The sequence below is a fragment of the Haliotis cracherodii genome, unplaced genomic scaffold, assembly GCF_022045235.1.
Source record: "Haliotis cracherodii isolate W230 unplaced genomic scaffold, xgHalCrac1.p SCAF_18, whole genome shotgun sequence".
NCBI lineage: Eukaryota > Metazoa > Mollusca > Gastropoda > Lepetellida > Haliotidae > Haliotis > Haliotis cracherodii.
Genome location: NW_027266273.1, coordinates 23,281,785 through 23,307,409, shown reverse-complemented (window position 1 = coordinate 23,307,409; position 25,625 = coordinate 23,281,785). Strand labels below are relative to the sequence as shown.

Sequence of the window (25,625 nt, the reverse complement as noted above, 5' to 3'; positions counted from 1 at the left end):
CATAGTTACACAAGTACAGGCGATCATCCTGGCGTTAAGCGGTCTCTCTGTATTATGCATTCAGATCCCAGGTAACAGAGCAATTTTAATCTACAGTTTCAAAAGTAATTAACGGGTCCAGCAATTAAACGCCACTACAGGTAATATGCCATCTATGCAATATGGCCGCCATACGTCCCATTATTACTTTCTCAACACGTCATGAAGATAAAACTCGGATTGGTGCAGTTACTGAGGCCAGGTATAAATGATAATCCGATTCCATATTTCTATTATTTAACAGCTCAATTAATGGCCGATATCTAGATGACCGATGTATGAACGAGGGCAGAGGTGGAGCGCTGGCCATACCTAGTCACGTGATATCCCACGACAAGGGAGGTAATTACCTGAGGATCCCAGTCACCTCACGATATGCAGGTTCTGACATCAAAGTTGGGTCAGCCACTCTTGGGGGCTGTAAAGTACGGGACATTAACGCCTCGCTATACTAATGCTGGTTTATGATGGTAATCAAGGAAGATAATTAACTAGCATGATCAACAAATGATGGTAGATAATCAAATACTCCTTGTATTGTTTGTGGGGTCAAGGATGAAGTACGTAATACTGAGAAATGAAGGCTAGGGGTGGGGGAAATAGAATTGTCCAAGGAGGGGAATGCATAGGAGAATGTCGACAACAGATGGATGGATGTGGGGATGAGGCGAAATTGGGTTTTGGATGGTGAGGGTGTTGAGAGCGTTGAGAGTGTTGAGTGTGGTGAGGGTGTTGAGAGCGTTGAGGGTGGTGAGGGTGTTGAGAGTGGTGAGGGTGTTGAGAGTGTTGAGAGTGGTGAGGGTGGTGAGGGTGGTGAGGGTGGTGAGGGTGGTGAGAGTGGTGAGGGTGGTGAGGGTGTTGAGGGTGTTGAGAGTGGTGAGGGTGTTGAGAGTGGTGAGGGTGTTGAGAGTGTTGAGAGTGGTGAGGGTGGTGAGGGTGGTGAGGGTGTTGAGAGTGGTGAGGGTGGTGAGGGTGTTGAGGGTGGTGAGGGTGTTGAGAGTGGTGAGGGTGTTGAGGGTGTTGAGAGTGGTGAGGGTGGTGAGGGTGGTGAGGGTGTTGAGAGTGGTGAGGGTGGTGAGGGTGTTGAGGGTGTTGAGAGTGGTGAGGGTGTTGAGAGTGGTGAGGGTGTTGAGAGTGTTGAGAGTGGTGAGGGTGGTGAGGGTGTTGAGAGTGGTGAGGGTGGTGAGGGTGTTGAGGGTGGTGAGGGTGTTGAGAGTGTTGAGGGTGGTGAGGGTGGTGAGGTTGGTGAGAGTGGTGAGGGTGGTGAGGGTGTTGAGGGTGTCGAGAGTGTTGAGAGTGGTGAGGGTGGTGAGGGTGGTGAGGGTGGTGAGGGTGGTGAGAGTGGTGAGGGTGGTGAGGGTGGTGAGGGTGGTGAGAGTGTTGAGAGTGGTGAGGGTGGTGAGGGTGGTGAGGGTGTTGAGAGTGGTGAGGGTGGTGAGGGTGTTGAGGGTGGTGAGGGTGTTGAGAGTGTTGAGGGTGTTGAGAGTGGTGAGGGTGTTGAGAGTGGTGAGGGTGTTGAGAGTGTTGAGAGTGGTGAGGGTGGTGAGGGTGGTGAGGGTGTTGAGAGTGGTGAGGGTGGTGAGGGTGTTGAGGGTGTTGAGAGTGGTGAGGGTGTTGAGAGTGGTGAGGGTGTTGAGAGTGTTGAGAGTGGTGAGGGTGGTGAGGGTGGTGAGGGTGTTGAGAGTGTTGAGGGTGGTGAGGGTGTTGAGGGTGGTGAGGGTGTTGAGAGTGTTGAGGGTGGTGAGGGTGTTGAGGGTGGTGAGGGTGTTGAGAGTGTTGAGAGTGGTGAGGGTGTTGAGAGTGTTGAGGGTGGTGAGGGTGTTGAGAGTGTTGAGTGTGGTGAGAGTGTTGAGAGTGTTGAGGATGGTGAGGGTGTTGAGAGTGTTGAGTGTGGTGAGGGTGTTGAGAGTGTTGAGTGTGGTGAGGGTGTTGAGAGTGTTGAGTGTGGTGAGAGTGGTGAGGGTGGTGAGGGTGTTGAGAGTGTTGAGTGTGGTGAGGGTGTTGAGAGTGTTGAGTGTGGTGAGGGTGTTGAGAGTGTTGAGAGTGGTGAGGGTGTTGAGAGTGTTGAGAGTGTTGAGAGTGGTGAGGGTGTTGAGAGTGTTGAGTGTGGTGAGAGTGTTGAGAGTGTTGAGAGTGGTGAGGGTGTTGAGGATGGTGAGGATGGTGACGGTGGGGTAGGGTTGGTAGGATGGTGAGATTGGGCAGGGTGGGGAGATTGGTGAGGATAATGAGGGGGGGGGGAAGGTGGTGAGGGTGGTGAGGGTGGGGAGGGCGGTCAGGATGTGGTGTGTGGGGACGATGGGGGAGGGAAGGGAGGGTGGGAACGATGGCTAGGGTAGGGTAGGGTTGGTAGGATGGTGAGATTGGGCAGGGTGGGGAGGTTGGTGAGGGTAATGAGGGGGGGGGAGGTGGTGAGGGTGGTGAGTGTGGTGTGGGTGGGGAGGGCGGTCAGGATGTGGTGTGTGGGGACGATGGGGAGGGTAGGGAGGGTGGGAACGATGGTGAGGGTAGGGAGGGTGGTGAGGTTGGGGAGCGTGGGAAGGATGGTGAGCGTGGGGAGGATGGTGAGGTTTTGGAGGGTGGGAAGGATGGTGAGGGTGGGGAGGATGGTGAGGATAGTAAGGATGGTGAGGTTGGGGAGCGTGGGAAGGATGGTGAGGGTGGGGAGGATGGTGAGGTTTTGGAAGGTGGGAAGGATGGTGAGCGTGGGGAGGATGGTGAGGTTTTGGAGGGTGGGAAGGATGGTGAGGTGGGGAGGATGGTGAGGTTTTGGAGGGTGGGAAGGATGGTGAGGGTGGGGAGGATGGTGAGGTTTTGGAGGGTGGGAAGGATGGTGAGCGTGGGGAGGATGGTGAGGTTTTGGAGGGTGGGAAGGATGGTGAGCGTGGGGAGGATGGTGATGTTTTGGAGGTAGGGAAGGATGGTGAGGTGGGGAGGATGGTGAGGTTTTGGGGGGTGGGAAGGATGGTGAGGGTTGGGAGGATGGTGAGGTTTTGGAGGTAGGGAAGGATGGTGAGGTGGGGAGGATGGTGAGGTTTTGGAGGTAGGGAAGGATGGTGAGGTGGGGAGGATGGTGAGGTTTTGGGGGGTGGGAAGGATGGTGAGGGTGGGGAGGATGGTGAGGTTTTGGAGGGTAGGGAGGGTGGTAAGTGTAGGAGCCGGACAAGTGTGGGCTTTTGGGTTGGATGAGGATGATGGGTAAACCTGTTGTGAAAAGGAGATTTGGAAAACGAAATGGTAGTACTCCGATATGTAAATGTTGAAACCAATCTCGAATGAGAAGTCGACACTGCTTTTCCTGTTTCAAAATCTATCATGATGTTGAGGCGCCATAATACCTCGCTCATTGGGCATAAGATTTTAATGTTTGCAATATAATTCACATTTCATTTCTATTATGAGCGATTTCCTTGGAATTAAGATGTCAATTAAGGGTCTATTATATGATCTGAACTAACAGATTGACGAAACCTCATGCACCCATTAACAAATGGAAACCCCGTTGTCATATTAACATTATTACTCTTTCACGTAAAGCAGGATGCTTACAATTCTTTTCAAATCGTTGTTTTCTATTATATTTTTATGGACGTAAATCACCATTATGGAAATGTCAGGGATACGCGATATAAACGTACATTGTTCTTACGGGTCTGATTTCCTTATTTTATTCATCTGCAGCACGAGATATCATGAGCTTTATAATTATCTTTATATCAGTAATACACAAAGAAAACACACGCAGAGAAACTATTCATTTCCGGCTTCACTCTCAATGAACATACTTTACTGATTTCCGAAAAAAATAATCAGTGGTACGCCACTGGATATCAATAGGATTACGCCCCTTTGCCCGTCATCCCTGTGTGAGGTAGACAATCATCAATATGGCGCCTTGGGACAATTGCACATAAAACGATCAATTTTACGCGCGAAAGAGTATAAGAAAGGAACTGATTTTTGCAGTAAGTGGGAAAATATTATAGTGGTGTAATAAAAATGTCTAATTAATTTCCACTATTTAAATTGGCCACCTGTAGGGCCGACGCTCATCGGTTAGCGTGACACCGTCCCGAGATCCAAGGGGGACAACAAAGATAGACACCCTTAATAATTGATTGAATGCTTCAGTACATTTCTATTTTGTTCGACACGCTGAGTGCTTTAAATGTCATATCTTAATTCTGCCAAATATTACAATAAAGCTTTTTTTAATTTTTCACTGGTAGGCGAGGGTAAACTTCGTTTTGTCTGTAAAAGCTGATTGGCTTTTCAATATATATGTCATCTAGTTGATGATGCTAGATGCCCCTCTGCGCTAGCCCTGACACTGTTCCTCAGTCAGATTCTTGGAGGCAGCTGCTTCCCTTTGAAATAGAGATTATGCTTATTCAAACATCCAGTTAGTTAAAAGAACACTGTTTGAACCTGTTCTAATCAGCTGGCCAGGGGTGGAAAACAAGATTCTAGTTCCCACTTTTCCCTTTATAGCTACAACCTTTTCTTTTGTATAAAGAAGACATCTGTACATATATTTCATTGCATGGTAAGCTTGCAAGGGTGTGCGTGAATTTCCAGGGGGTAAAAATTACATTAACTGAAGGAAAAATCTGAAATCCAAGACATAACTTGGATAGTTTGATGACTTAATAAATATCTTACAACCAATGTTGTCTAATTATTCATTTGGGAAAAAACGTCTTCGCTAAGCCTCTTTTCCCCTCGTGGCCAACTAACTATTAGTGAAGACCTGGGTCCACTTGCACAAAGCGATCTTAGCGCTAAGATGATTGTAACTCCCATACTTTAGCATAGGCTTACGATAGTCTTAGCGCTAAGATCGCTTTATGCAAGTGGACCTAGTATAGAAACGATTGACAGTACTGGAACCACGTGGCTACCCCGTCTGATCTATCAATGAATCCGAGATTGAATTCAAGATGTCTATAAAATCATTTTACTTGTCGAACATGTGGAAAGAAAGCATCGCGTGATCTGTTGCACAGTTTGATTTGACGGTGAATTGAACCTATCATTCTCGATATCGACATTGATATGCGCACATTGGCTGAGCTAATTTGGTGATATTTAAATTTTCAGATATCTAATATTGTTTCGTTCACACGGGTTATACATATCGCGTAAAACGAATTGGATATATGTGCATATGATAGTTATAATGTCAAATAAACATTGAAATCGAGATATCCTTAACTGATTTCGAATGAGAGGAATCAACAATGTTTCAAATTTAACCACTCTCGCGACAGGTCCAGACTGAATAAGTACTCACGCACTCCCCCTACCAAAATCCCACACTTCCAGCTACTCCCTCACCCAAAATCCCAGCCATCTACCCACTCACTCACTCACTCGCTCATCTACGCACTCACTCACTCGCTCACTAGTTCACCCAAAATACCACTCATCCACCCACCCACCCACGCACTCACTCAGTCACTGGTTCACCCACAATCCCACCAACGCATCCTCTCAATCCCTCACTGGTTCGTCCAAAATCCCACCCACCCACTCACTCACTCACACGCTCGCTCACCCCAAAACCAACCCACACACCCACTCACTCGCTCACTCATTCGTTTTTTATAAGATGACTTAAGTGGGACAGTCTATCGCTAGACTGGCAATAAACTTTGTAAATTCCTATGTCTGTTGTCCGTAGACAGAGCGTGTTCCTACCCAATAAGAATCGTTTGTAGAGTCGCAGCTGAAGCTCCTGTGACTGACAACCTTTGGGCATTCCGGAGTCAGATATAACGTGTCGTGAACGTTTCAGTCTCTGAGTTGAAGAGATCTTAATCCGTTTCAAGGGGCGAATATTTACACTAATTTGCACGTTTGTATCTCGTAACGGTTTGGAGGCCAATATGTGTATGATCCAAGTGATAAGAGCGCGACAGAAGCTTTCGTGAAACTATCAACAAGGCAATTGTTGCAAACCAGTCGTATCAACGGCGTAATGGTATGACCACCCAAACACAACACTGACTCACTTAATGATGGTATCAGTGCTCTCCCCTTTTGAACTCTTCGGCGTTAGCGGTGATTATCGATCTACCTGCCCCACACCTGAACACTTTGATGTTCGCCGCCTCGTGTCGACGTGCGGCACGACGAAGGATTGCCCCTCCCCCTCCCCCTGCAACATAGATGTGTGATGGGACCCTGTTTGCTGTGAAATATGCATGTTTGTATACAGGCTTATCTCCATACACAAGAGTCAGTACATGTTGAACTAACAAACGGCATATTTCAAATGTGTACACTAAATTTCTTGACCCGTTTCAATTTAATCGATCATTTAATACGTATGATTTCACGTTGTCAGATAATCTAACACCTGTGCTCTCCTGTTAAAGCTGTGTAAAAAAATACTGCTCCTAATATACCCCTACCATCTTTGAAATGTAAATTTGTTGATACCCATTGGCAGTTTTTAATATGCTAATAATGTTTTAAGTTTTAAAATTTTAAATCAAGTTATATTATACATAATTTAAAGACAAAAATCTGTGAGTGCTGACTTTAGCGCCAGTAAAGTTTTTTTATATGTTATCACTAATTTAAATAGAAATTCAAAATAATCAACTGAAGATAGTTTCTTTTGCCCCTCAGTATATATTCATGGTCAAGCCTGGGGCACCTGGATACATCTACACAGAGACACCTTTAGGAGGAACGGGTGTGATTCCACATAAAAGAGTCGTCAGCTTCACATTTTGATATGCAAATAACCGGGGAACAAATACATCAACTTAACTGTCGCTTTACCAATTTTCACATGGGAATTATCAAAATACCATGTACCCGTGTATGAGTGATGTATAAATCCACATCTTATCTCGACCCGCCTGGTTCTCCGTCTCCAGTAGACATATCTGAGTTGAATGTCCTACTTTCAAGCAATGCCTCCCACAACTGTGATGAAAAGCTCTCGAGTTATGTCGCCTTCATGCCCACTCAGGGTCATATATCGGTGTAACGAGTTATCATAGATCTTCAGAATACAATCAAGGGCATATCAACGATGCGTTGCTATTTGTTCAAAATATGTAAAACATGACTCTTGAGCCCCATTCAAATGTCTTTTTGTGTGATCAGAATTTGTAAATAACACATTACAATACAGATGTTAAGTATAAACATCAGCTTTGATTTGGTTGATGTGAAACTGTAGCATGTTTAACGATGGTGTGTTGGATGTTTGTTCACCTTTGATTCCGCGTCGTGTACCCATTTCTCACGGTGGCGTCGAAACAAAGTCGTTAGATTGCCTGAAGTCGACCTATCACGACCTACGATGAGCATAGTATCATTTGTGAATACTTGTATACATTGCATCTAGGACACTATCATGTGAATACTCGTATACACTACCTCAAGGACACATTCCTATAATCTGTAAATACTCGTATACACTACCTCTAGGACAGACCTATATTATCTGTAAATACTCGTATACACTACCTCTAGGACAGACCTATATCATCTGTGAATACTCGTATACACTACCTCAAGGACACACTGCTATCATCCTTGAATACTCGTATACACTACCTCAGGACACACTGCTATTATCTGTGAATACTCGTATACACTACCTATAGGACCCACTGCTATCATCTGTGAATACTTGTATACACTGACTCTTGGACACGCTGCTATCATCTGTGAATACTCGTATACACTGCCTCTTGGACACGCCAATATCATCTGTGAATACTCGTTTACACTGTCTCTTGGACACACTGCTCTCATCTGTGAATACTCGTATACACTGACTCTTGGACACGCTAACATCATCTGTGAATAGTCATATAGACTGCCTCTAGGACACACTGCTCTCATCTGTGAATACTCGTAAACACTGCCTCTTGGACACGCCAATATCATCTGTAAATACTCGTAAACACTGCCTCTTGGACACGCCAATATAATCTGTGAATACTCGTAAACACAGCCTCTTGGACACGCCAATATCATCTGTGAATACTCGTATACACTGCCTCTTGGACACGCCAATATCATCTGTGAATACTCGTATACACTGCCTCTTGGACACGTCAATATCATCTGTGAATACTCGTATACACTGCCTCTTGGACTTGCCAATATCATCTGTGAATACTCGTAAACACTGCCTCTTGGACACGCCAATATCATCTGTAAATACTCGTAAACACAGCCTCTTAGACACGCCAATATCATCTGTAAATACTCGTAAACACAGCCTCTTGGACACGCCAATATCATCTGTAAATACTCGTATACACTGCCTCTTGGACACGCCAATATAATCTGTGAATAGTCATAAAGACTGCCTCTAGGACACACTGCTATATCATCTGTGAATACTCGTATACACTGCCTCTAGGACAGACCTATATCATCTGTGAATACTCGTATAGACTGCCTCTAGGACACACTGCTATATCATCTGTGAATACTCGTATACACTGCCTCTAGGACACACTGCTGTATCATCTGTGAATACTCGTATAGACTGCCTCTAGGACACACTGCTATATCATCTGTGAATACTCGTATAGACTGCCTCTAGGACACACTGCTATATCATCTGTGAATACTCGTATACACTGCCTCTAGGACAGACCTATATCATCTGTGAATAGTCGTGTACACCCCCTCTAGGACACAGCTGTGTCATATGTGAATACTCGTATAGACTGTTTGTAGGGCACACCACTATGACCTGTGAATAGTTGAATACACTACCCCTACAAAACACCGCTATCATCTGTAAATAGTCGTATAAACTGTCTGTAGGACACACCTATATCCTCTGTAAAAAATCGATTTCACTCTTCTAGGATACACTTATATCACCTGTGAATAGTCGAATACACTCCCTCTAGGACACACCAATATCATCTGTGAATAGTCTAATAAACTACCTCTAGGACTCACCAATATCATCTGTGAATAGTCGAATACTCTGCTTCTAGGACCCGCGATATGTTAATAGACTCTCTTCTACAGACCGCCGTGATACCGCCGACATATTGCTGAGGTGGCTGGATGAAACGGTTCAACAACCCCATCGAGCATCTACCAATGTACACTGAACTTTATTCATATTACTTTGCCACTTTGGAAATATGAATTTGAAATTGTGTGTATAACAAAAGTTCAATGTATAAACAAACTGTTCTCATTGAGAGGTGTCACTAACGCAACAGAGAACAGTTAATCCCAGGGCGATATTCTTGATTTGCTCAATGCCGCCCTGTTGATCGCCTAGTGTTTGCCATGATCAGGTCATCATGCGATCCAGATTGTCAGTATATATCCTATTGATGTCGCCTAATGCTAAGTCACAGCACTGCAGGCTTTATACCAGCTAGCATTGTAACTAATGCTTGATTGTACAACGGTACTTTATCCATATGGTTCAACATAAACATGTTAATAAAAGCCATACGCAGAGCAAATAGATAATACTGATTTCACACACCCTGTAACATTACTGACGTAATGCAGACGCTAGTTTTGACGCAATGCTGTTGATTACGTTACAATGCATGAGGACGTCAAAGTGGTTGACTATGTTCACATATCAATGATTGGCACTGTTAGCGTCACGGTTTGTTTTTCTAGAGGGACAACTTACCTTTTTCGAAACAGCTAATCCTAATCTCCCTCGGAAAATATTATAACACGTGTTTAGTAAAATCTGTGTCACACACAAGCGGTGAATTTTTTTGTGAGTGAGTGTTTTTCGCCTCTTTGAACAGTATTTACATCAAAGGGTGTCAGCTTGATGTCGGAGGAAGGTCCGAAGTGAAGTGGCAGAGCACTAAACTAAAGGATCAACATCAGGTCGATTTCCGGATCAGCGGATCCTGGCGCTAAAAGGGGACTCAACAATGCACAGAATATTTTCTGTATGGGCAGACTGGGCACAAAAACTCGAGCTGAGCAGGGCCCACTTGCAGAAAGCGATCTTTTCGCGAACACCATGTGCCATCACTGATTTTCAGTGGTCCATTCAAATAATTTCACTGCTATTTTTGCCTTTTACGCGATTTGGAATGGAGACCGGCTATTCTCTGACGTTGGCCTTTTCATATTTTGACACTCCAGTGAGGAGATAGATATTTGTCACCCAACATATTTAGAGTTGGCATATTGTTCGCTTTTACATGAAGTAGATTAAAAACTATACAGAGGTCGATTATTTGCAAAGTATGGCAAGACAGTAAGCTACGGTTATAATGAACTGAAAGGGAACACTGTTTGTAGTTCGTTATAACCGTAGTTCGTTATAAGCAGCAAATATCCGGGACCAAAAAATAGGTTCGTTATATCAGTTAGTTGGCGCGTTGGTTATAAACGTAGTTTCGTGTATTTAAATGTGTTCTGCACAGCTTACGAGCGACACGTGGCGAGCTGGTCGTGTCACCCCTGCGCGTGTTGAAATAAGGCTTACTGAGTCTGATACCATGACGATGTAAGCATTGATACACACATTTAAGCGGATATGGATAGAGATTGGGGAGGTTTAGAGATTCATGTAAGTTCGCTTGATACTGATTTTGCCGATGAATGTTGAACGATGATGTCGAAACGACAAAGAGGAAATGCAATGCGGAAATGCCAAAATGTACTCTTGCCGGAAAGGTTAATTCTGATTTTTCTCCTGTTGACCTCGTCTCGTATTGACCTCATAACTAGTGTCTTGTATTGAAGCGTTGGTGAGGTGAAATGGGGTTTAACGTCACGTCCAAGATTATTGCACCTATATAGCGACGCATGCGTGGGTGTGTGACTGCTTGTACTAGCCCGGACTGATGCCGATTTATAGTGCTATCCCACTGAGATACCATGCCGCAGTTTAACATGAATACCCCACTCAGACACAGTATACTGACTCCGAGCCGACCAGTCCTTGTTTTGGCCCCTTAATGCCGAGCGCCAGACAGGGTAACAACAAGTACCATCTTTTAACATCTTTTGGTATGACGCGGTCGGGGATCGAACCCCGTACCTTCCGCTCTCCGGGCGGACACTCTACCAATAGACCTCGGAGTAAGTCAGATGAACAACATAGCACTGACCAAAGATGTGTGGTATGCGTACCGAGCCACATTAAAAAAACGTCACTCGAAATAATATTGAGTGAGTGAGTATGGTTTTACGCCGCTTTTAGCAATATTCCAGCAATATCCCGGCGGGGAACACCAGAAATGGGCTTCACATATTGTACCCATTTCGGGAATCGTACCCGGGTCTTCAGCGTGACGAGCGAACGCTCTAACCACGAGGCTACCCGACCGCCCCCTCGAAATAAAAAGGTGTGAAAACACTCCCTGTGAGGTAAAGAAAAGGATGGCTTTATATCTGTGTCATTGACATTCGCCTGACTCAACCTCTCGACAGGTGCAAATGTATTTCCAGACATTCCGCATCCGACTTGTCATGCCCTTTAATTAAATGCTACAAATGCCAGCAATAGGATAACAATAATGAGTGTGTGAGTTTGGTTTTACGCCGCTTTTTAGCAATATTCCAGCAATATCCCGTCGGGGAACACCAGAAATGGGCTTCACATATTGTACCCATGTCGGGAATCGTACCCGGGTCTTCAGCGTGACGAGCGAACGCTTTAACCACTAGGCCACCCGACCGCCCCCTCGAAATACAAAGGTGTGAAAACACTTCCTGTGAGGTAAAGAAAAGGATGGCTTTATATCTGTGTCATTGACATTCGCCTGACTCAACCTCCCGACAGGCGCAAATGTATTTCCAGACATTCTGCGTCCGACTTAATTAATTAAATGCTACAAATGCCAGCAATAGGATCACAATAGTGAGTGTGTGAGTTTGGTTTTACGCCGCTTTTAGCAATATTCCAGCAATATCCCGGCGGGGAACACCAGAAATGGGCTTCACATATTGTACCCATGTCGGGAATCGAACTCGTGTCTTCATTGTGACGAGCGAACGCTGTAACCACTAGGCCACCCGACCGCCCGATCACAATAAGATTGCTTGATATATACATAGAGTGTTCATTGCTTCATTACAGTTCAAGTTTCGACTGTCATGAGAAGATCGAATGAGTGTCTTGTTGGGAATACGTATAAAATGGCTGGAATATACAAACAGCTGAATGTATTATAGATACCGGAAATAAGTAAACAATGGCACTTAAAGTACACAAGTGATCATTCCTTTCTTCTCAAACATATCTACCGGTCTGTAGCCTGAGTTTATCCGATTTTCATCTTACTTGATGGAGTGTTCAACAACACATTAACATGTCTGAACCAAGATTGGAAATAAGTAGACGACCGTGCATTAGCATATTTTGTCGTCTTGTGGACTCTTTTCAGTTTAATGAATTCATAGAGTTATCAATCACGTTATTTACCCCCGAGGGGATTAATACTGATGCATCTCTTTTGTTCAAAGGACGATAATTGCAATAGGGAACGTAAATCACAACTCGTGGTCAACAGTCGGCGTTAGATAAAAAACCCTCTGTCACCTTACTGGACGTGTACTGTGCGATCTATAGCGTGATTGTTCTGTTTCCATCGCTCCATCATCAATGTGGATACTTAATGATATAACTTTAATCATTATTGCCTGTTTCACCAATTGTCTCAGCCCAGGGATAGAATTAGTTGTGGTTTTATTGCATCCGGAACATGTCAGTTGGCCGCCACATTGCCATCAGTCATTAGCCTCGAACCATAGCTACATTATGATTGAGTATCTCCGCCGCGCCTCTGGGCACGAGAGTACGTGTTAAATCAGTCTGAAGTTAAGCAGTGTTGTAAATGTGATGGCGATCACAAACAATACTCTACTGTTCAAAAGAAGTATCTGTAACAAGTTTAAGAGATGCTCATTGATAAATAAGTGAAAGCGGTTTATGTAAACATATTAGCGCTTTGATACGCCACATATAACCGCCAGGCAATGATTACTGAACGACTGTGCCGCCCTCCCACCGCGTGAGTGGAACATGGTTTTAATAGACTAATCGTCGTTATGAGCATATTTGATGCTCGTCATTTGTGTTACAGTCAATATTTGTCGCGCAAACAAAGATGAAGGAGATCACAGGAATATGATGCTGAAACCAAATAACGAAAACAGCCACATTAGTTTTATTGTTATTACTTTTATTTGACTGATCGAGTGTTATTGCCGGCCGATGCAAATTGATACAAGACGATCATTGTTGGACAATAAACCATAGCTATATATTTGAATGCAAAGTTAATTAAGTAGCCTCCATGTTGCTTCGTTAGAAAAACCCAGCGTCAACGAAAAGATTAGTTATAATTAGATAGATTATAAAAACTGTATTTTGTATTTTCTCATGCATTGTTTGAAAATTATCCAAAAAACTACAAAAAGTGTTGTAAATGTGTTTGTGGACTGCGTGGTACTGGCCAGTGGAATATAGAAGTTAATAAAATCAGTAGCGGTGAATATATAACGTAACAATCTCTGTCCCGACAACCTAACAATCTCTGTTCTGATAACTTACAATCTCTGTCCCGATAACGTAACAATCTCTGTCCTGATAACCTAACCATTTCTGTCCCGATACATCTAAAAACTCTGTCCCGATACATCTAAAATCTCTGCCCTGGTAACCTAACAATCTCTGCCCTGATAACCTAACAATCTCTGTTCAGATAACCTAACAATCTCTGTCCCGAAAACTTAACAATCTCTGTCCCGATAACCTAACAATCTCTGTCCCGATAACATAAAATCTCTGCTCCGATAACCTAACAATCTCTGTCCCGATAATCCAACAGTCTCTGTCCTGATACATCTGACAATCTGTGTCCCGATAACCTAACCATCTCCGTCCCGATAACCTAACAGTCACTGTCCAAATAACCTAACAATCTCTGTCCCGATAACCTAAAAATCTCCGTCCCGATAACCTAACAATCTTTGTCCCGATAACCTAACAATCTCTGTCTAGATAATCTACCAAGCCCTGCCCTGATGACCTAACCATCTCCGTCCCGATAACCCAACAGTCTCTGTCCTGATACATCTGACAATCTCTGTCCCGATAACCTAACAATCTCTGTCCCGATAACCTTCACAATCTCTGTCCTGATAACCTAACAATCTCCGTCCCGATAACCTAACAATCTCTGTCCCGATGATATAAAATTTCTGCCCCGATAACCTAATAATCTCTGTCCCGATAAGATAAAATATCTGTCCCGATAACCTAACAATCTCTGCCCCGAGAGGGCGGTCGGGTAGCCTAGTGGTTAAAGCGTTAGCTCGTCACGCCGAAGACCCGGGTTCGATTCCCGACATGGGTACAATGTGTGAAGCCCATTTCTGGTGTCCCCCGCCGTGATATTGCTGGAATGTTGCTAACAGCGGCGTAAAACCTCACTCACTCACTGTCCCGAGAAATCTAACAATTTCTGTCCCGAACCATCTAACAATCTCTGCCCCGATAACCTAACAATCTCTGTCCTGATACATCTGACAATCTCTGTCCCGATAACCTAACAATCTCTGTCCTGATACATCTGACAATCTCTGTCCCGATAACCTAACAATCTCTGTCCTGATACATCTGACAATCTCTGTCCCGAGAAATCTAACAATCTCTGTCCCGAACCATCTAACAATCTCTGTCCCAATAACCTAACAATCTCTGTCCCGAACCATCTAACAATCTCTGTCCCAATAACCTAACAATCTCTGTCCCGAGAAATCTAACAATCTCTGTCGAGATATATCTAAACATTCTCTGTCCCGATGCATCTAACAATCTCTGTCCCGATAACCTAACAATCTCTGTCCCGATACATCTAACAATCTCTGCCCCGATAACCTAACAATCTCTGTCCCGACAACATAACAAGCTCTGCCGACACAATACAAATAGTTGATATATAATTTTTGTAAATTGTTCTTTTAAAAATCTCTGTCCCGATTACCTACAATCTCTGTCCCGACAATCTAACAAGCTCTGCCGTCACAATACAAAAAGTTGATGCCTAAGTATTTGTAAATTGTTCTTTGGGTTCAAAATAATCGGCACATCAACCGAATTTCATGACCGGATTTCATTGCAGATGAAGTTATTCTGCGTCCCGTCCTTACACATTACCTACATGCATAGATCCCTACATCAGTGATAACACCACTCTGATACCGAGGTCAACTACATATTAATATATTTTCCCATTCCAGTAAGTACCATCTGCGAAGGAAGTCATATTTTAAATCACTCATCTATTCTTTCATCCTTCAATCCATGTAACTATCATTTTGTAAACAGGGTCAGCTAGCGAATTATTTACCCATCCATCCGCGTAACTATTATTCCGGTAATGAGGTCAGCTATTGAATTTCCCATCTACGGATAAATACTTCAACTCTGTACCTACCATTCTGCTAATTCTTTCCTCCACTAGCTATCATTCTGTATTTACGTTCCATTCAAAATGTCTATATCTGTTTTCAACTACAAAACGATATATTTACGAGACGACATCTGGTGGTTGGTGGTGGGGGGCCGGGTGTGTGTTTGAGACAGGATAGTTTTACTGCTTATTCAACATTGTCTCTAAAGAGAGAAGCCAAACAAGTTAATGTACTCATAACACATTATTGATAACAAAACACAGCACGTGCAGTGTACAATGGATTGTTTTTTGTTAAAAAATACCATTGCTAGAAGTTTCTGGAACAGATTATTCATATTGGTTGTTAAAAATCCAAACAAGTCCTAGATTTCCTCAAAATATCCCATGGTCGGCCCCCAGGAGACACATTGTCCAAAGTGGTTGATCAATACACTCTCTCTAGGGACAAGTGGACAAGGATCTGAACCAAACTGCCGAACAATAGATGGTACCCACTTGACAAATGATTTTTTCCACTATACAACAAAAGTTATCAAAACGTTACCAGGCTGAAAACAGTCGCCGACACACTGCAAACTTAAGGTCCGAAACACAACTATGATACCCGTATCAAATACAAATACAAAAAATAAATTTATTTCACATTAGGTGCCACGATTTTACACCAGACCCTACAGGACCACATGGCTGGCCTAACGGGTCGTAGTATGTGCAGACTCAGTAGACATGACTTGGGCAGAGCTTGGGATATTCACTCTATCATTACATGGTCCATTTTCTCTTAATTGTTAATAATTTGTACATGAAACTCTAGCTCCTTAACATAATTATTAATGTACAGATCTTTTCAAGAATTTACGTTTATACACTTTTGCCGTAATTAGAAGGGGGCACGGGTGGCCCAGTCGTCTAAGGCGCCGCGATTCGCTGTGCAGAGTTGCATCCCTTGGGCACGCCAGAAACCTATGATTGCGGGTTCGAATCCCGGTGCGCCCCGATTATGTTTCTAGGTTTGTCAGCACCATACCCGTGCTCGTGGGTTTCACCAAAGTGGTAAACGTCTGAGACGTGCATCACTTCGGGCTTTCCTCCCACATTAAGCTGACACGCAGCGATATAACTGGAATACTGTTAAAAGCGGCGTTAAACCCAACTCACTCACGTAATTAAACGATACTGTGAGTATCGGTTCGTTGGTGGCCACATTCTTTTTCACTCTAAATAATACCGTATCTCTGTAACTTTCAAATATCATATAATTTATATTCACTTTCATCTAATAAAAAAATGACCCAAAATGGAAGGACAGTTGTACAGTCATACAAGTAATGTCGTATTGTCTCCGGCACTCCACATCTGGGCCCACTTGCACAAAACGATCTTAGCGCTAAGACTATTGTAAGCCTATGTTAAGGTATGAGAGTTAAGATCATCTTAGCGCTAAGATCGCTTTGTGCAAGTGGGCCCTGGTCTCGATACTAATTTTATGTAAATATACGCTACATGGAAACATACTTTGAAGAATTTTGAATTGTAGTTGTCTGCATTTGTTTTCGATCACCAAACCGTTGATATGTTCAAATTTGTATAAATGAATATCTACATTGATGTGGCTGACTAAATACGAATGCCAATAGTTTGTTTTTGCTCCCGTATCAAACACATCGCCATCGAATAACCATGTCTCGTTTGTTTCATTGTTAGCCACCATCAAACATGAGTGTATGCTTTCTTTTGCCCGACAGTATATATCAAGCTAAACAAAACAAGCAACTGCGAGGACAGGGCGACAGATGCAACAAGATGGCGGTGTTGCAGAGGGGGGTTGTTGGAACAGCATTCCCATGGATATACATGTCCCAGCTACCTAATCATGCTAATAACGGTAGCGATCCTACGCCTGCTTGGTATTCAGGAGGTCGATACGCTGTAATGTAGACATCACGATGTAGCTGTCCATGTTACTGCAGCTTAATGTGGTATGTACAAGTTTGTAGCAGGTTAAGCTACCGATTGACTTGTAATTGAAGTCTTATCGTGCACTTCGCCAACCTATAATTTTGTCCTCACCCGCTAATCAAAGCAGTTAACCTGACCTTTATCACACAGCCATAAACTAGCGCACCCCTTCACATCCGACCCCTAAAGTAGCGGGTGTTAGGCTCATAGCCCCAACAAGAACTGCCCTCTAATTTCTCACCCATGACTACGAATAAAATCTTAACAGAAGGTCATTCCCGATTACAATCGCTATTTGTGGAATGCTATTATTTCCAGTTAACTGGTTCATTAATGATCGAAATTACACACAATTTAGACAAATATGTGACTTTACGGATAAGATGGTCCCTTTCTTCCCTATGTTCTGGGGGGGGGGAAGGTTCGGGGTCAGCCCCGTTAGGGCTGCTCCACAGTTTGACTGTTTCCCAGTTTGATTACCCAAATATACGGAGGTAGAAAATGCTCCCCTATGGAATATTGAACTCTACCGGTCAGACATGATTAAACTTCAGAATTAATGTTGTTCATATGTGCTTAGTAAGTTCATAAACGTCGAGGTTAGATGGGCTTTCAAATAAGTGACCATGATTATAAGGAATGCCCAAATAAACGAACAAAAAAAACAATGACAATTCAGCCCGTTTGTTAACCCAAAACTATGTAGAATATGGACACACTACACATTTGACACGTGCAGGTTGCACAATGAAAAACAAACAATGCTTACAAACATTGAGTTATTGTACAATATAATATTACCCAGTAAATGTCTCTAATACTAAATAATGCCTTGTTATGTCAATTTAATGTAAGCTGTACTCTTATGTGAGAGTATCCCACGACTCGCCTTACACTGTCCAAAGTGAAATGTCTAACCTTTGCAGTGAGTAAGCAGCTTAAATTAGTCTAATTGAAAGAAAAAACATAACACCGAAGATGGATGCAGGAGATTTATTTTCTATGTTTAAAGGAAAGTATCATATATTTTATATATATTGTATTTTTAGTGTTTTCATATCATAAACTGTAACTGAAAACTGTCTACCTTGGTTTGATAATATTTGCTATGGAATATAGTGCAAAATATTTATTTATTAAATTGCAGAATTAATGCATAAATAATACGTGTATGTGATTGTGCATGGCTTGTAAATGAAAATATATACTGGTATGCATGTGAAAGGATGTCATGAAACGAATGAAAACCTACATTTCAAACTTCATTTTGACTACTCCGACATCGGAATCGGCATTAGGGTGCTAGGTAGTAGAGTGTTAGACTTAGTCAGCTTCCCCTCGAAGAATAGGGGTGCTGGGTAGTAGAGTGTTAGACTTAGTCAGCTTCACCTCGAAGAATAGGGGTGATGGGTAGTAATCAGCGGTCAACTGAAACATTAAGGAGGTATATTTAGGCAGTAGTCATAATTGGACGACGCCATAAATACGTCACATAACGCCGTGTTTCATGTCCTTTCATCTCGTCATGGCCGATGTAGTGTTTGGGCTTTCCTTAAAGACGAAACAAATACTTCAACCTTTTTATTTTTGTCATTATTGTGAAGAAAGAGATAATATTAATACGTTTAGAATAAATATAGTTACTTGTTTTCCCCGTCAATTTAATAAAGATTGGCGGAAAAAAATATTCCAAACCTTCCTGCCGATTATCTACATATTTTGTCCAATTTGCGAGGACATTATCGTAAACATCCGCATTGTAATGTCGGTGTTTTCCTGACGTGCATGCTCACTTCATCAATGAGTACTTGCCATGCATCCCACCTCAACCCGACGTCACGCCGGATGACGAACGGCTCCTGTCATGCCACGTGATTGATAACAGCCAATCGCCACTCACCCTACTAAGGGACGATGCTGATCCCTTCCCCGTCGTGGTCGTCGCGCAGCTGATTGATATGTACGAGGACGCTGACAGTCGACGTCACGTTATAATTTACATACTGTAGCCCTCATGATAGACAATGTAATTTTTACGAGCTCCGTCTTCAAAGAGAAGGTTAATACAAATGACAGACGCGCACCCGTGTTCGGCCTCCAGCACCAGTTCACTCATGAATTCCTAATACAGGGTCTATTTACATAATCATATGCTCGCCGGTCTCAGTTTGGTAATTTGGTATTCTGTGCGCGCCTGACAGAGAGAGATCTGAGGACCTTCCTTGCTAGGACTTGTCACATAGCCCGTATGTTTCGTCCAACTTGATGCTACTTTAATGAGTGTTTAATTACTCCTTAAGGCCAAGCATTATGCACTGAGGTAAATGAATTTGTTTTAAGCCTCTCTAGAAAATGATTTATTCTGTATTATTAATAAGGGGCCACTTAAGGGTGTATATGTTTGATACCAAATGTTCAGGTTCGGCTGATAGACCAGGATCAACGTGGAGAGTGAGTGAGTGAGTGAATAAATGAATGTGGTTGTACGCCGCATTTAGCAATATTCCAGCAATGTCACGGCAGGAGACACCAGAAATGGGCTTCACACATGTGGGGAATCGAACCCTGGTCTTTGTCGTGACGAGCGAACGCCTTAACCACTAGACTACCACAACGCTCCAGTGGAGGAGAGGTTTGAACCTTGTCATAAATTTAAGTATTACCCCACTGTGATTTTATCAAATAAGACATTAATTATTTGGTGTAAAGCAGTGTAAATCTAGAATCTTGTCTTTTTCATGTCCCGTCTTCCGAAATATAATAAGTTTCTTTTGTTATTGTATAGAGAAGAGAAATACAAGCCCTTGAGATCGCAAACAAACAGTGAGTGTGTGAGTGAGTATAGTTTTACGCCGTTTCTAGCAACATCTCAGCAATATCACGGCGGGGGACACCAGAAATGGGCTTCACACATTGTACTCATGTCAGGTATCGAACACGGGTCTTCGGCGTGACGAGCGAACGCTTAACCCACGAGGCCAATCCTGCAACCTCATAGCACATCTGTCCTGATAGGCGTGAAGATCTGGGTAATAATTAGTCTCCTGCACCAAATGCGTCACAAGAGGTGACTTGCAAGATCCGGTGGTAAGGCTCGCTGGCTTGGTTGATGCATGTCATCGTATCCCAATTGCGTATATCGATGCTCATGATATCAATCACTGGATTGTTCCAGATTCGAATAATTACAGCACACTGTCATACAGCTGGAATATTGCTGAGTTCGGCGTTAAACAACAAACCTGACATCCTAACCACACAGTAAACAGTATTAAAAAAATAAACCCCAGGCCACTACCTCCCCCCTTCCACGAATAAAAAATGGTCGGCCCCTAAGTGTGAAGGTATATGTGTACACTGATGCTTATACAGACGACCCCCCTCCTTCACAGCGCCTCACACTTACTCCATGACGTTTCCCTTAGTCTTGTTTTTGAGCCAGTTTGAGGTTTGTCATGGGTTGAGTCCCTTTGATGTTCATGGCCTCGTCATGGGAGCGTTTGAAGATGTTGCCGCACTTTGTAGCCGGGTCGTAACTGTCTGACAATCTGACAGTTTGTGTGCTTGGCCGCCAATTGTGACAACAACAGGATACAGACTCTAATCACGTGAGTATTAAACGCTCACCACCACTTTACACCCGCTTCCATCAAGCAGACGACATTCGGTAACGCACAGACGACATCAGCAACGAACATGGTGACTTATGGTAAACATCACGGGGATGACTGTCAGAACTACCATCTACCATCTTCTGGTTAGATAATACAACATCTTCTGAGAAATCAAGTCCAACAATCACTTTTGTCTACCATCGAACAATCCCTAATCACCGAATATCATTGAACAATTTCTAGTGACAACCATCCTTCGTGACAGTCCGTCTAAGAATCTCTTGTGAGAGACCATCGTCTAAAACGTTTTGGTGAGAACGTTTTAACGAGGAAGGTCACAACTCACATGAGAGACAACTAACTCTCAAGGGAGAGACCGTCATGTTTTGTGGGAGACAGCCGGCCAACAATATGTAGTTCAGAGTAAAGATGACAGTCGATGATATACAAAGTTCCGTTTCAAGCGGAACGGGGAATAAACTGACTTCGTTTTGACGATTACCTCTACAAACGACAACAATTTTACGCAGTTCGACGTCTTCTGGCCACGAGCAGATGGCAACATCTACAGGGAGTACGGGGACAGTTTTCCACGAGCAGACTGTAACATCGACAGGCAGTATGAGGTCCTCTGACCACGAGCAGACTGTAACTTATACAGATAGTATGAGGTCATCTGGGAACGAACAGACCTAAAATATACACTTAGTATGAGGTCATCTGGGAACGAACAGACCTAAAATATACACTTAGTATGAGGTCATCTGGGAACGAACAGACTCTAACATATACAGGCAGTACGATGTCCCCTGACCACGAGCAGACGATCATCGGTAGCCAGTACGGGGCCAGCTGTCCACGAACTGTCAAGATCACGTTGTATTCTAATAAGTTGGTGTGACTGTGTGTATTTGAGTGCGGTTGGGCTGTGTGTAAGGTGTGAGCTCACAATATGTTATGTAAAGATTGCTTGGGTCAGGAGTGAACGTCTTTTGTTGTATGAGTCGTGTGACCGAATAGGTTTTTAAAAAAACTGTCAACCTAAATTCAGGGAAGTTAATGAGAATTTTAACCTTGGTTGAAAGGCATTGTATTTGAATATTGTTTATGCTTATATTCATATGTAAGATAGCTGCGCGATTAATCGCAAAGAACAGTGAAGAACGCCGTCATTTCTGGTGATTCAAATATGCGCTCGCAACATATTTTTTACAGGGAAGTGTCTAATAAGTTGTTCCCCATAGATATAGCTGGGCGACGCAGATAAACGATAGCATGCAAAAATGGGAGAGATATGATAATCGGTATTAGGTGAATAGAATTGTGAGAATATGCGGGAAACACCTAACTTAACCCACCTGTTCGTAAAATGGACCTGCCCGACATTGCCGAGGTTGGATTCTATTGAGGGAGTCATAATTATAAAAGTTTTGGTAAATACTTTTAAAGCTTGTACATTTTATCAACACCCTTAACGATGCTTTACATAATGTTGATATTTCATGTAAGAAATAAAGACTCGTGGTCGTTGTACATCGTATAATAAAACACTGCAGGAAGAATAAACCACTCGAAGCTGCTCTCCTCATGGTTTATTCTCCCTGCAGTGTTTTATTGTACGACAAACAACGACCACGAGTCGTTAATTTATTTCGTAGATTGAACATTAGACCATGTGTGCATTATCTGTATGGTTACATGTGTATATGAAGGTATTTCGAATAGTATACAAATGTAGAAAGATATGTGTTGTGTTGTATATTTACCGTGAGTGAGACCCGTGAAGATCCTGGGTAGAAACTGCGGCTATGTTTGTCGTAAGAGGCGACTAACGGGATCGTTTGGTCATACTTGCTGACTTTTGCGTGGAATCCTCATGATATTAATCACTGGATTGTCTGGTCCGGACTCGATTATTTGCAGACCTCCGCCATATAGCTGGAATATTGCTGAGTTCGGCTTTAAACAACAAACCAAACCACTGTGAATGAAGTTATGACAAACTTGAATATCTCCCACAAACAAAATCTTTATGTAGCCGAGTTTTGGCAGCCGTCTCATTTAAATCAAGCACTATCATATCATTATGTGCGTTTACGTTTGATATTGAAATTGGTTATTCTGAGTAGTACTTGGTCAATATATGTCGAATAACTGTGTGCTTATTTAGTCATTCTGAGTATAGTACATGCTTCATGTATGTTTAATAACTGTGTGTAGTTATTCTGAGCATGCGGCCATGCTCATCCGTATGTTTGGTAACTGTAAGTGTAATTATATATTCTCGATATAAAACATAGCATGCTCGATGTAAGGGCCCATCCGTGAAGATCCGGGTTAGAACAGGTCTTCAGCAACCCATGCTTGTCGTAAGAGGCGATGATGTCTTTATCAATCCATCAATCATTCAGTCCTTATTCTATTCAGTTTGAATAGGCCAAAATACAAATAGAAATTTACTAGAATCAGTATGGTAGTATCAATATACATAATTTTAGAACTTATTTATATAACAAATGAGTTCTCCTGTAAGTATGATAAATAAACAAGCATTTATAATATGATAATACCCCGTGGTCTTTTGTTGTTTGAATATATTATCCATCAGCACTTCACATCACATGTGCAACTGGGCAAGGTTTGTGTTTAACGCCGCACTGACACAATACTTGCATAACCAGTTTGATTGTATATTCTTTGTGTTAACATCTGCTACTTACGGTAGTCTCAATAAGACTTGTTTGTTTGTTTGTTGTTTAACGCCGCACACAGCAATATTCCAGCTATATGACGGAGGTCTGTAAATAATCGAGTCTAGACCAGACAATTCAGTAACTGACATCATGAGCATCGATCCACGCAATTGGAATACGATAACATGCATCCACCAAGTCAGCGAGCCTGACCACCCGATACCGTTAGTCGCCTTTTACGACAAGCATAGTCGCCTTGTACGGCAAGCATGGGTTGCTGAAGGCCTGTTCGACCCCGGATCTTCACGGGCACACTTGGGCAAGGAGGAACAAAACTTGTTATAAGTGCTGACCATTATCCCACATACATATTTCAGGTGATGTTGTTCTTCGAACTACACTGTTAACTATGACAGATCAAGAACAGTAGCTGTGGTCGTTCTGTTTACGGCCGCCTCCATGGTGCAGTGGATAGAGCGTCTGCTACGAGAGCGGAAGGTCAGTGGTTCGATCCCCGGACGCGTCATACCAAAAGACGTTGAAAGATGGTACTTGATGTTACCCGTCGCTTAAACAAGGATTGGTCGGTCCGGAATCAGTATAATAATGTTTCTGAGTGGGGTATTCATGTTAAACTGGTATCTGAGTGGGTTAGCACAATAAAGCAGGCATTACAAGCAATCAAACACACACGCACAAAAACACTTTGGGCCTGACAAGACCATCTGGTAATAGTTATTAGAATTAACGTTATAAACAAGCTACAAGTCATGTAGGATATTAATAATGTTAGTGAAACACACAACGTACAGTAACTTGTATACGTAAATATGTAAAGAAAAGTAACTTAGTCACATCAGCACGGCAAACGTAAATAATCAAACGTTGGAACACATTGATCACTGTCCTCTTTCCAATTGAGCTCATAAAATAAAATCGAGACGTTGAGGTTAATAAAGTTATACTGTCACCCACGTGTATTATTGTTACACAACCATAGTATAGTTATACTGTCGCTATCGTGTATTGCTGTTACACAACCATAGTATAGTTATACTGTCGCTATCGTGTATCGCAGTTACACAACCATAGTATAGTTATACTGTCCCCCTCGTGTATTATTGTTACACAACCATAGTATAGTTATACTGTCGCTATCGTGTATTATTGTTACACAACCATAGTATAGTTATACTGTCGCTATCGTGTATTGCAGTTACACAACCATAGTATAGTTATACTGTCCCCCTCGTGTATTATTGTTACACAACCATAGTATAGTTATACTGTCCCCCTCGTGTATTATTGTTACACAACCATAGTATAGTTATACTGTCGCTATCGTGTATCGCAGTTACACAACCATAGTATAGTTATACTGTCGCTATCGTGTATCGCAGTTACACAACCATAGTATAGTTATACTGTCACCCTCGTGTATCGCAGTTACACAACCACAGTATAGTTATACTGTCGCTATCGTGTATTGCAGTTACACAACCATAGTATAGTTATACTGTCGCTATCGTGTATTGCAGTTACACAACCATAGTATAGTTATACTGTCGCTATCGTGTATTATGGTTACACAACCATAGTATAGTTATACTGTCGCTATCGTGTATTGCAGTTACACAACCATAGTATAGTTATACTGTCACCCTCGTGTATTGCAGTTACACAACCATAGTATAGTTATACTGTCGCTATCGTGTATTGCAGTTACACAACCATAGTATAGTTATACTGTCGCTATCGTGTATTATGGTTACACAACCATAGTATAGTTATACTGTCGCTATCGTGTATTGCAGTTACACAACCATAGTATAGTTATACTGTCACCCTCGTGTATTATTGTTACACAACCATAGTATAGTTATACTGTCGCTATCGTGTATCGCAGT

At 42.7% G+C, this 25,625-nt stretch overlaps 1 protein-coding gene across 1 annotated transcript; it reads right to left on the bottom strand.

The window, feature by feature from the left end:
• Nucleotides 1-623: 623 nt before the first annotated feature.
• Nucleotides 624-5,800, bottom strand: LOC139465561 (uncharacterized). Its single transcript, XM_071247276.1, has 3 exons — nt 5,740-5,800; nt 2,537-3,243; nt 624-2,369 (listed from the first exon to the last, which is right to left on the bottom strand). The coding sequence occupies exons 1-3, from the start codon at nt 5,798-5,800 to the stop codon at nt 624-626; spliced, it is 2,514 nt and encodes an 837-aa protein (XP_071103377.1).
• Nucleotides 5,801-25,625: the final 19,825 nt, after the last annotated feature.

Coding starts and splice junctions, on each gene's coding strand:
- LOC139465561 (XM_071247276.1), bottom strand. CDS start 5,800: ATGCCCAAAGGTTGTCAGTCACAGGAGCTTCAGCTGCGACTCTACAAA. Junction 3,244..5,739: donor CTACAAACGATTCTTATTGG/GTAGGAACACGC, acceptor TTTTCACAACAG/GTTTACCCATCATCCTCATC. Junction 2,370..2,536: donor CCCTCCCTACCCTCACCATC/GTTCCCACCCTC, acceptor ACCCTACCCTAG/CCATCGTTCCCACCCTCCCT.